The sequence below is a fragment of the Solanum dulcamara genome, chromosome 2 (genome assembly GCF_947179165.1).
Source record: "Solanum dulcamara chromosome 2, daSolDulc1.2, whole genome shotgun sequence".
NCBI lineage: Eukaryota > Viridiplantae > Streptophyta > Magnoliopsida > Solanales > Solanaceae > Solanum > Solanum dulcamara.
In genome coordinates, this window is record NC_077238.1 from 8,902,091 (window position 1) to 8,914,876 (window position 12,786).

Below are 12,786 nucleotides of genomic sequence, written 5' to 3' on the forward strand. Positions count from 1 at the left end.
TATGAGCCGGTGATAGTACAACAATCAGACGTTGTTGCCACGTCCGTCCATACCTTGCCAGGGCATGAACGCCTCCCTAATCATGGATACCATCGATTAGTCAAGTCCTATCATTTCAGGACAATAAAATAGGAAATATCCGACTTTAACGGTTCGATCCCAAGGAAAACATCCGACTTTAACGGTTCGATCCCAAGGGAAGCATCCGACTTTAACGGTTCTATCCCTACCTACGTTGGCGGCGTAGTTTCTGGGGTTCGAGTATGGACTGTACTCTCACCCGCCTCAGTGCTCGATACTCCTTCCATGACTCCATGCTCATAAAACTCCTTTAATCATCTCAAACAAGCCCTCACGGCTAGTTTCATGTGGTACATTGCCACCTCATCAACTCGGTTCTCATTTCAACTCAATTAAGTCATAATGGCAAGTCTCATTTAGGACCTTGTCTACTCGTCAATTCCATCCTCACATCAATTCAATCAAGCCTCATTTATATAAACATTTATGACATCTCCTCAAGATTCAACACAACTCTATGACTTCAACTCAACAATTCAAGTAGAATAGCACGTTTAAGGAAATTGACTTAAACAACATAATCACATGGCTAAAGAGATCAACAAGACGTAACAACAAGTCATCTCCATCAACTCATACTAACATGAAGGATTTTAGGAACTTCTTAGCTCAACAACATCAACACATATAGCATCAAATAAATAGGAGACAAAGTTCATACAAACATAAACCATACCAAGAAACTCTATTTTCATGAACATCTAACCTCAAGGCAAGAGTAGGGCACATGGGTGGACTCAACCCATGTTTTGGATAGCCTTACATACCTTAGTGAAGACTTGAAGAAAACCTTGATGTTGGGTCTTCAATGGAGAACTCAAATCTTGAAGCTCTTGGAACTCTTCTTGTTGGAAATGGGGAAGAAGAAGAAGAGAGGGAGAGAAGCTCCTAGGGCTTTTTAGAGAGAGAGAGTGAGGCTGAGAAATGTATTCCCAAAAGACCAAAGGCAATACATATATAATTTGGGTAAGTTCCCAAATTGCCCCTCCTCAAAAGTCCTAAAAATAGGCTAAAAATGCACCTGGCGCGATAGTGGCGCGTCGCGCCATTGCAGCGCCAGGCTGAATATGCCTAAAACCTGCACACCTCATAGTGGCGTGTCGCGCCATGGACCAAACTACTGAGGCATGTTTCTGGCGCGATAGTGGCGCGTCGCGCCCTTACAGCGCCAAGGCCATTGTTCTGAGTTCTGGGAATTTGGCCTGAAAAACCCTGCACAACTTTTAGTAGTGCGCCGCGCCAGAGCCCAAACTACTGAGGCATGTTTCTGGCACGATAGTGGCGCGTCGCGCCACTGCGGCGCCAAGCCCAGTTTTCTAGCAATTGCAACCCAGGCTTGAAAATCTCTGTTGTGCTAGTTCATCTTAGGATCGTCATACCTTTCGACTCCGAACTCCAAAAGTTTCATTCTTGGTGGCGTTGGAAAGAAGACTCAACGACCTTTGATTTGATGGGTCATGGGCCACCCAGATTATCGTCTTTCAAAAGATAGGGTCGTTAGAAGTCGACCCCTTATGCGAACTCCTACCCAAACTTAGCCACGACGAATCTTTTGGATTTAATTTGATCCTAGGGGTCCTTCATGACCCCACCTCACCTCTAACGCTGCTCAAATTCTCAAAGACTCATTTCGACTCATGCATACGCTCCTCAATACTCGAGTTTGACCCTACCCGTATACAAGAAGGGTTTGAATTTTTGGGGAAAATTTTTGAGTGGTGTTACACTTGGGTTAAGGTTGGGTCCTAGTTTAGGGTCTCTAATCGGGTGATCCCGGGTGGAGTCCTGCGTCTATCGGGGCTGAGCACCTAGCGTTATGAGGTGGCAGGTCGAGAGCCTAGGGGGAGGGGCGTTTGGGTGGATTAGGTGGGGGGAGGGTGGTAAGGTTGAAAGAGAGTTTAGAAAAATGTTTTTCTTATTTTTTGATAGGTAAGTCATTTTTATTAAATTAGAGGAAAATAAGTCTACTTAAAAAATATTTTCCACAACATTTTAATTTTGAGAATGAAAGGATAGTTTAAACTTTTGACTCACTTCTCCCAAGGACAAAACTTCAAGTTGAATAACTTTTACTTTTGATCTTAAAGATTGGGGCAAATAGTGGTAAAAAGTTAGAAAAATTATTTGTGTGAGTATCTTTTAATAAATAATTATTAATTTTAGCGATATTTTTATTTATTTATTATCATTTATAACATTACATAGCAATACTATGATAAATTTACTATGTATTAAAAGTGAATTATACATGCAACATAAATATATTATAAGTGTGTTAAAATATATTATGCTTGTTTGGTAAAAAATTGATACAATGTATTATAAGTGTGCGAGAAGTAGCCAAATTTCAATGTGCATGTGTGAAGTTCAAACACTATTAGGGTAGCCCAATACACTAAAACTCCCGCTATATGCCAGTGCACTAAAGCTCTCGCTACGCGCATGGTTTGGAGAAAGGCCCGACCACAAGTATCTATTGTATGTAGTCTTATCTTGCATTTCTGTCAGATGTTATTTTCAAGGCTTGAACCCGTGATCTCCTGATCACATGACATCAACTTTACTAGTTACTCCAAGGCTCCCCTTTCATGTCTGAAATTCAGACAAAAAATATAAATTAAATTACACATGATAAATTTAGATAAACTGATAACTTTCGACCGATTTTTTGTAACTTCAAGCGTGTATGTTTAGTGTATTGAACCGTAAACTTAGGCTGAATTTCCTGAAAGGAATAAAGAACAGATTTGACATGGTATTGTTAGGAAATATTGAATTATTTGAAACTAACATTTGGGAAGACTTAAAAAGTGGGTATAAATCATTCCCATTCCATCTAAAATAAGTGTTGTTTCTACTTGCTCCATTTAGTTATGCCAGGATGGACGTACTCCCATTTTCATAAAGCTATATATTATAGTGTCACATATATGATATTATATTGTCACATATGAATTCAAAATATCTCACTTCAATCAAAAATAATGTAATGGTACAAGTTTCTCTTTTGTAAAATGTATATTTAATATTTCAAAGCATAAATTAATATATATATATAACTTAGTAAAATAATAGTACTTAATAAGTTGTAGTTTAATTGTGTTTTTGATGCTATAGTCCATGAGTTTAGAATGTCCGTGATCTTATTATATGTATATACTTTACTCCTAAACATAGTTACATTAGTTCAAATCGAAAGCAACAATTTCACTTGAATTAGCGTCATCACAAGTTTAAATATCTTGTAAAACCAATTAAGTAAACAAACATATTAATCCTACAAACACCCATCGACATCTTTTCAAAATCCGAGCAACATAGTCCATAACAAAAGATGCTTCACCAGACAATCTTTATTACCCCCCCCCCCCCCCCCAAAAAAAAAAAAAAAAAACATCATCCTTAATTTAGTTTGCATTAGGAACCTCTCTTTTGGCCAAATGTAACTTGAGTATCTCAACAAGTTTCTCTGGCTCCAATATAACATCCTTAACAAATTTGTCTTCCAAGAATCTAGCACCCCAATTAACCAATCCAGGAGTCTTTGTTACATCAAATATTTCAATTCCTAACATAATTTTTATTGCTTTTATCCAACCCAAAATGCACCCCAAAGCAATGTCTATGTAACCAATATTGTCTCCACCAAAAAATGATTTCCCTTTGCTACACTTAACAAATGCTTCTTCTAGAGGCATCAATGCTTCTTGTAGTTTCTCTTGTACTTCTAGTTTTGCCTCTTCTCCTTGTGCTTTTCCAAGCTCAGACATCAAAGGTAACCACTGCATCAAAGTAACTGAATTTTACTCACTATAACAGTACGTTTACAAAGTTATATTTTTTAGTGACATTAAAGTGGCTGAACTATGTAACGAATTGCTCGAAAAAATACAAATGAAAGGAAGGTTAATTTTAGGCTTAGAAAAATAAAAGAATCTAAAGGAGAATTTTGACTAACCATATTTTATAAGATAAAAGCAATTAGAAAATAGAAAACCATTTAAATGAAAACAAAGAAGGGGAAAAAATGATCATTCATGGTTGGCTAGCTAGAAGTAGAACAGCCCAAAAGTACTCTTAACATGATTTGATATTGTCCATTTTGGGTCAAGCCTGCACGATTTTTCCTGAAATACCTCACACCATTAACAACTAATGTGGAACTTCGTACGTACATCCAACAACTTAGTTCGATTACTTTAATGTGACAAAAAATAGTGTGTTGAACCTAATACCTTGTCATCTATGTAGGCAACCCAAAACCTGACGATGGCACGGTCTAGGGGATTAGAAGGAAGAATGGAGTGTCCATTAGTCCACGTCTCATCGATGTATTGAACGGTGACTAAGGACTCACAAATAATGTTGTCACCATGAATGAGTACTGGGATTTTCTTATGAACAGGGTTGGATTTAAGGAGAAGCTCACTTTTATTGGACATGTCTTCTTGAATAAATTCATAGTCTACAGACTTAACATTAAGAGCAATTAAAACTCGATTTGCAAATGGACTTGCTTGTGTACCTAGAACCTTAACAATACTTGCTTCCATGACTAAATTATGGTTGATAATTTACTTGGTTGCTACAAATGATTAATGAAGCAGCAATGTTAATATCAAAGATTTATATGCTTTGATAACTTAGTGATTCACTCCAGGAATGGTGTCACTAAGCTAAACAATTGTCTAACTTCGGAATATACTAAGAACTTAGGTGGTATCACACCAATGCTGAATACTTATTTAGGTCGTTTGGTATGCGGACTAAGTTATCGTGGATTATAATCCCTGGATTAATTTATTCCACTTGAGAGATGGATAAATACTACTAGAAACAAAAGTTTTTGCCATCACAAATCAATGGAAAAATTGTACTATAGATCATGATTTTCCTACTCATTTCCCATTGAACCTACTCACCGGAAAAACATATAGTGGAAAACAGATTCTCACTGAAATAGTGGGAAACTTCCTAATTTTTCCATATGAAAATATTATTACTTTTTCATTTCCCACTGATTCAATCAAATTTCCGTGGAAATAGCCACTGAACATTTTTCAGTAGGAAAATAGTGTTTTTTGTATAGTGATGAAATAATCTACAAGTTGGATGGGATAAGATGAGATATCCTAGGATTACGCTTAATAAATTTATACCGTCTACCAAACACAATATAAATATTATCTCAGGCTTAGTCTTGGGATATATCACCTTATCTAGCGTATCAAATTATTATATTTAGCAAACATAGAATACTCAGATGACTTTGGTTTTTGTTGTGAAACAAGAAAGCAATAGCTTGGGACTAGTTTGAGAAAATACTAAGATGACTTTGACATGGTCACACAACATTGCAGGCCTATAAAGTTCAAATTTTGATGCTACGGGTTCAACTGAACTTAGTATTTTGATACGGAGCATATATATACATGTCAAAAGCTACAATATTTTGAACCCACAGTTAAATCATAGTACAATGAGTTTAGTGGTAAGAACTTTAAGTTAATGTTGAAACCATCAAGTTGAAATTTTGAATTTGTCTCTGGAATATCATCTTTCACACCAACCTCATCTTGAGAATATAAAGTGACATAAGTAAATTATCAAATATCAAGAATCATCCGCATGACAATAACTCAAGTTTTTCCTGTTAAATAATTCAGAATGAGACTAATCTATATTGAATGATGACAAGGGACTAACAAATAGACTTATTGTCATGAATGACAACTGTAATCTTTGTATGAACAGGATTAGGCTTATGAACTCATAGTTGATGCCCTTGTATATGAGGGCAATACGGAGTCTAGCAGTGAAAGGGCTTGCCCATGTACACTACCTAACAGATTCACATCACTTGCTGCTATGTATGGACTACCAGAACTAGAGTCTTGATATTGGAAAAGGATAAATTTGATGCTAGAGGTACTATAGTGGACTATACTTGTATTTATTTATGGCCATATTGAGTTGAACTGCAATTGATCTACCTTGCAGGGTGAAGTTGTTCATTAACATGTATGCGTGCTGTAGTTGTTCCCATCATTGAACTCAGGTATGGTTGTAGGACTAACTTATAGTAATAAGTCAATTATCAAGGTAACATTGACTTCTGTTGCATCTGCAGTTCATTAAAGCATATGGAGTATTTATGATCTTTAATATGGACCAGCATATACGAGTCTCTATCGAGGAGAGTTTGTTTAATACATTAATAACAACAAACTTCTTTTATTTTCAACAGTTTAAACAAGATCTAGGAAGAGACACACTTTCCTTAACAAAGCAAAGACAAAGAAATCAGAGACATTATTAATTTGAGGTAGCTTTCTTCATCTCGAGATACTTCCGATAAACTTCCACAAGTTTCTCAGGCTGTGGAATGATATCCTTTACTACTTTGTCTGAACAAAATCTCTCATCCCATTCAGCTAGGCTAGGGATCTTGGTATAATCTAATATCTTCATTTCATCCATTATCTCGAATGCCTTCACCCATCCGAGTAAATTACCAAGAACAATGTCAAGGTAACCAATTCTATCTCCACCAAAGAAAGATTTGCCTTTGCTGATCTTGATGAAAGCTTCCTCCAGCAGCATATTCCCTTCAGACAGTTTCTCCACCACAGCTGCTTTTGCTTCCTTTCCTTCCGTGTTCCTTAACTCCACTACCAATGGATACCACTGCAACCATTTTCTTCAGATTTAATGGACACTTCCACTACACAAACTTATTGATTTTCAAGAAAAGGGGTAAAACAGGAAGAAACTTTGATGAGCTTAATTACTCATCCAAATGATTTTTCAAGTATATATGTTAACGTTTGGTTACTAAATAATAAGTTCAGTGATCATACGTGAAATTAACCATAAGTTTAAATACTAGTCCAAACAACACATCAAGCTTAGTAGTTACAAATTCATCTACAGCATATTTAAGGTAGTCCCACAAAGTGGGGTCTGAGGAGGGTAGACTGTACGCAGACCTTACCCCTACCTCAGAGGTAGAGAGGTTGTTTCCGATAAGTCACAAATTCAATTGTTACCAATTATAGGACATGAGATGGGATATGAAATTAAGTCTTCATCTTTTCATCTATATAAGCTGCCCAAAACTGTGCTATGGCACGATCATAGGGATCAGAAGGAAGAATGGAGGGACCATTAAGCCAAGCTTCATCGATGTACTGAAGGATGACAAGGGACTCACAGATAGGCTTTTCGTCGTGGAACAGGACTGGGATTTTCTTTTAAACAGGATTGGATTTGAGGAGCAGCTCACTTTTGTTTAACACATGTTCTTGTATAAACACAGACTCAATAGACTTTATCTTGAGGGCTATTTCAACCCTCTTCACGTACGGGCTTGCCCATGAACCTAGAAGCTTTACACTACCTGTTCCCATGGCTGCTTCCTCAACAACTAATATTGAAGGAATGACTAATAATCAGAGTTCAACACTCTGATGCTTCTTGCACATAAGTTATATCTAGTAAATTATGCCGGTTTGTCCTTGCTACCAAATAAAAAATATTGTAGCTGGGGTCAACATGTTGTACTATACTTTAACTATAGCGAGCATCCATTAATTTAAAATTTTGGATCCGCCACTATATACATTTCTCGGATGATAGTTTTAAGTATAATTTGACTTAAATACCATGAAAATAGTTGGCATCTTTTTCTTTGTAAAGGCATCTTATAGACCCTAAAGCTCCAAAACACTTCCTTCTGTAACACCAATTTTAGTTTTACTCTTATTATAATCCTAGCTATCATAAACAAATATGTATTTTATGTTATCTTGCATAATGCTTTGCTGTTTCTACTTTAAACATGTCAGTTCTAAAAAGATTTAATGAAAAAAAACAATCTTATTTGGTCCATTCATAAGAGTATTTTGTTGAATTATATCTAGTAAAACCTTTCGAATTGGCTATTACATTCTAGTCCATTAATAGAAGCAAGATCAAGTTTCTTCATATACTACTCCATTTAACCTTCTATAACACGGAATATTAATTTGTATTTTACCCTCTGTTATACTTTGCAGTTATTCATACTCTTATGCTTAGCAAATCATCTCGTACTTGCACTTGACTTTTAACTTTGCTCTACCATGGATTGGGTGGATTTGCCGTGTCAGGTTGGAGCTTCGTTGAGGTCAAGGTAAGTACGTGATAATTTGGTAATAACAAGAGTATGAATGATCTCAAAGTATAATGGAGAGTAAACTTAAGATATTTCATATAGTAACGGTTATTTTAACACATTTTCCTTCAAAGAAGGTCTTGGTTGCAACCTCACATCAAAATTATGACACTGAAGATTTTCTTTTGCAACTTCAGCAGGAAAACTTAGCAGAAACCTTTTTTTCCCATCAATATAAGCTTTCCAAAACCGGGAAGTGGCACGTTCATAAGGAAGGATGGAGGGACTAATAGACCAAGCTTGATCGATATATTGTACGATGAGGAGAGACTCACATATAGACTTTTCAGAATGGAAGAGAACTAGGACTTTCTTGCTATGATCAGGATTTGATTTGAGAGAAGCTCACTTTTCTTGAAAGAATCCTCTTTGATGAAATCACGGTCGATGGACTTTAAGTTAAGGGCCATTTGAGCGTGATTCACAAAAGGGCATTCATTTCTACCTAGAAGCTTAACATTTCTGTTGTCATAGACAACTCAACAACTAGAAATTAAAGCAATTTTGCACAATTCTGGAGTTTTATGCCCCCCACAGACCTCATTAGACAAACAATGTAGGAATCAACGAGATTCTCTTTGTTGGCGGAAAACACAATTAAGCAACTAATGCTTACACGGTTATCATAAAGACGGAAAACGACATCTCTAGCTGAGTGAATGTAGTCCTTTTACATCTTTTTCAATTTTTGGTCCGTAGTTCTATTTTCATAATCTTAGTGAATTAAAAAGATGAGTTGGTATCTGAATTTTCTATACTAGTATATTGCTTTCTATACAATTCAGCTCTGTTATTGGTCAATCAATTTTTGAATTCAGTTTGGTGTAGACTATTTCAGTTTTAAAAACACGAGGTGTAGAGATATCGCGCTCGGGCTTAAATGAGGCACAAAAGCTAGCTCATGAGGGGAGGATCGTCCAGGTACATATAAGCAGACCACCAATGCATTCCCCATCCAATGTGGGACTCTAATGCAAGTTATATTAGCCCTTTTAACAACCCAATGTTGTTTTCACATATGATCTTATCTAGAGATTAAAATTAGATACCGAGGCTTCATAGTCTAAACACATCTCGATTGAAAGAAGAAGAACTAACATACGAATTTAGGTAGATGCATCAGCTCTAATTTTGGTTAGAAGGGCCTTAGCAGCCTGAGTAAGCTTATCAGTTTCAGGAATGACATCTTCGACAACACTATCAGCAAAACAATCTTCAGCCCATTTGTATAGACCTGGAATCTTGGATTCATCAAGCAGTGTTACGTTGTTCATCTTCTCAGTCACCCTCATCCAACCCAAGAAGCAGCCAAGTGCAATGTCCACGTATCCATTTTTGTCTCCGCCAAAGAACTTCTTGCCTTTGCTTCAATCCTTGAAGGCATCTTCCAACAACAACAGACCATCAACCACTGGCTCCAGTGCTGCCTTTATGGCATCGTCTCCTTGGGCTACCGCTAAGCAACGGAGTAATGGAAACCAGTGCAGCATCAGTTAGAATGTAAATACTACTGCATTATGCAAAGAATTTGTTAAGGAAATAAATTAACCTCAACTAGCTCATGACGACAACTTATTCCCTCAACCAATGTGAGATTCTAACACTAGAGTGTGGATAACATAATATGGGTGATGAAATTATGTTAAACACTATTACAAGTTCTGTTCTTCATCAAATATACATTTATGTGGTACACAAACCTCTAATATACAATTAAAGGTAGCTATCATTCGTTAATTTGAAGTGCTCTCTCGAATAACTTAAGCTTTAACAGTTACGAAGAGAGATGTGTACATTATCGTCAATATAAGATGCCCAAAATCGAGCAATGGCACGATCATAAGGATCCGAGGGGAGAATAGAGGGACCAGAATTTGTCCATTTTTCATCAATGTACTGAACAATGATGAGAGATTCACAAATGGACTTTTTGTTAGCATGAGTTAGGAAAACTAGTTATCCTACTTTAGTGAGTAGATTTGTTCTTAATTATGTAAATCAATTAGAATATCTTGTGGGATTGTAGTAGCATATTCTTTGGGATTGTAAGTATCTACAGATCTGCCCATATCTTTGTAATTCTATATAATGTATAGCTACATCATAATGAAGATTATCTTTTCCACACATTTTGAGTTGGTATCAAAGCGGTTACTCCTCTATGTTTGGGGGAGGAAGCACCACAACTAAAGTTTGATATGATAAAAATAATGAAAATAAATTAGACACGAGAATTTTACGTGGAAACCCCTCTAAAAAATAGAGGGGAAAAACCACGGGGTAGAAGGATCTCACTATTTTATTATGGAGTATACAGCTCTCAAATACAAGGAGAAAACAACAATTAACACTTCTTTCCTGTAAAAGGAACAACTACTAAAGAGGACACTCAAGACTACAATATTTATCTTGGTGTATAACTCTCTTTGTATTCTTACTCTCTCTTTGTGGGATTTTTGGATGATATAAATGAGGGCATTAGGCCCTCTATTTATAGGAGGAACAAAACGCGTAAAATTTCTTTTACGCGCTTTGTATTTCAGAAAACGTGTTGCCAGCATTTTCTACACATTTGTTTTTGCTATTTTTCCAACAAAACAGCTGTGCCTTTTTGACTTTACCATTTTTCAACAATGGCTGCCCTTCTTTTTCCACAACAATTTATTGTATTTTTTATTTTCTTTGCATTCTCCCACTTGAAGATTTAATTGAGAATCAATTAAGTCTTCACATCATCCTTTCTATTCAATTAATGCAATGTTACGTTTCTGCTAGGCCAATAGAAGATCGACACCATATAAACTTGTTACTGTTGATCGGCTTGTAAACATATCTGCTAGGTTGTTATTAGTGTGAATTTTCTGAATATCCACACTGCCTTCTTCCACCTTCTCACGAACAAAGTGATACTGAACTCGTATGTGCTTTGTCCTTGAATGAAATGCTGGATTCTTTGCAAGGTGCAAAGCGCTCTGACTGTCACAAAACAAAACAACTCTCTCTTATTTGTGCCCGAGCTCCTCCAGTAATATCTGCATCCATATTGCCTCTTTGCTAGCTTATGTAGCTGCTACATATTCTGCTTCCGTCGTAGATGTAGCCACGATAGATTGCAGTTTTGAAACCCAGCTTACAGCTCCTCCAGCAAGAGTAAACACATAACCTGTGGTGGACTTGCTTTTATCAAGATCACCTGCATAATCTGAATCAACATAACCTTTAACAGTAAAGTCTGATCCTCCATAACGCATTGCAACATCTGAGGTACCCTTGATGTATCTCAGGATCCTCTTAACAGTATTCCAATGCTCTCTACCAGGATTAGCCATGTACCGACTAACCACCCCCACTGCTTGTGCAATGTCAGGTCTTGTACATACCATGGAGAACATTAAACTTCCCACTGCTGATGCATACGGTACTCGAGACATCTCCATCCTCTCTACTTTATTGCTAGGACTCATACTTAAGGATAACTTGAAATTAATAGAAAGTGGGGTAGAAATTGACTTACAATCTTGCATCTTGAAGCGTCTCAAGATTTTCTTCAAGTAGTTCTTTTGAGAAAGCCAAATCTTCCTATTATTTCTGTCTCGGTGAATTTACATCCCTAGAATCTTGTTTGCTGGTCCCAAGTCCTTCATTTCAAACTCCCTAACCAACTGTGCCTTTAAATTTGTGAGATGATCTTTGTTGGGGCCTGCTACCAACATGTCGTCAACATACAACAGCAAAATAACAAAATCTTCATCACCAAATCTCTTGTAATAAACACAAGGATCTGAACTATGTCTGTTGTATCCAAGGCTTATAATGAAGGAATCAAATCTCTTATACCAACACCTCAGCGCCTGTTTGAGGCCATATAGAGATTTGTTCAACCTGCAAACCAAGTTCTCTTTTCCTTGTTCTTCAAAACCTTCTGGTTGGAGCATGTAAATTTCTTCTTCAAGCTCTCCATGAAAAAATGTAGTTTTGACATCTAATTGCTCCAAGTATAAATCAAATATAGCACACATCGCCAGGACCACTCGAATTGTTGTGAGTCGAACCACCGGAGAAAATATCTCATTGAAGTCTATACCTTCTTTCTGAGCAAATCCTTTCACCACCAAACTTGCACGATATTTCTCCACTTGATCATTACCATTGCATTTGATCTTGTAGACCCATTTGTTTCCAATGGCCTTCCTTCTTTGTGGTAATTGAACAAGATCCCATGTTTTATTTTTATGGAGAGCTTTAATTTCTTCTTGCATTGCTGCCACCCACAGAGATGATTCTTGGCCTTTCATAGCCTCGTGAAAAGTTGAAGGCTCTCCATCTTCTATTAGTAGACAGTATGCAATATTACTCTCCATAGAATAATCTGAGTGCCAAGCTGGTTCTCTTCTCTCCCTAGTTGACCATCGAACTTCTAGAGTTTCGATCTCAGCTTGCTCTTGTTCTTCGTGCTCTGGTGCTGCTTCAGAAGAATCTGGAACTTCTTT

The 12,786-nt window shown here is 36.8% G+C and overlaps 1 protein-coding gene and 2 pseudogenes across 1 annotated transcript; all 3 read right to left on the reverse strand.

Annotated features, from left to right (window-relative positions):
* Nucleotides 1-3,488: 3,488 nt before the first annotated feature.
* Nucleotides 3,489-4,634, reverse strand: LOC129879845 (glutathione S-transferase U17-like). Its single transcript, XM_055953564.1, has 2 exons — nucleotides 4,317-4,634; nucleotides 3,489-3,863 (listed from the first exon to the last, which is right to left on the reverse strand). Exons 1-2 carry the CDS (start codon nucleotides 4,632-4,634, stop codon nucleotides 3,489-3,491), a joined length of 693 nt encoding a protein of 230 aa, XP_055809539.1.
* A 1,762-nt stretch (nucleotides 4,635-6,396) lies between these two features.
* LOC129875127 (glutathione S-transferase U17-like) lies at nucleotides 6,397-7,490 on the reverse strand (annotated as a pseudogene).
* A 1,912-nt stretch (nucleotides 7,491-9,402) lies between these two features.
* LOC129880244 (glutathione S-transferase U17-like) overlaps nucleotides 9,403-12,786 on the reverse strand; it is a 37,332-nt pseudogene continuing 33,948 nt past the window's right edge.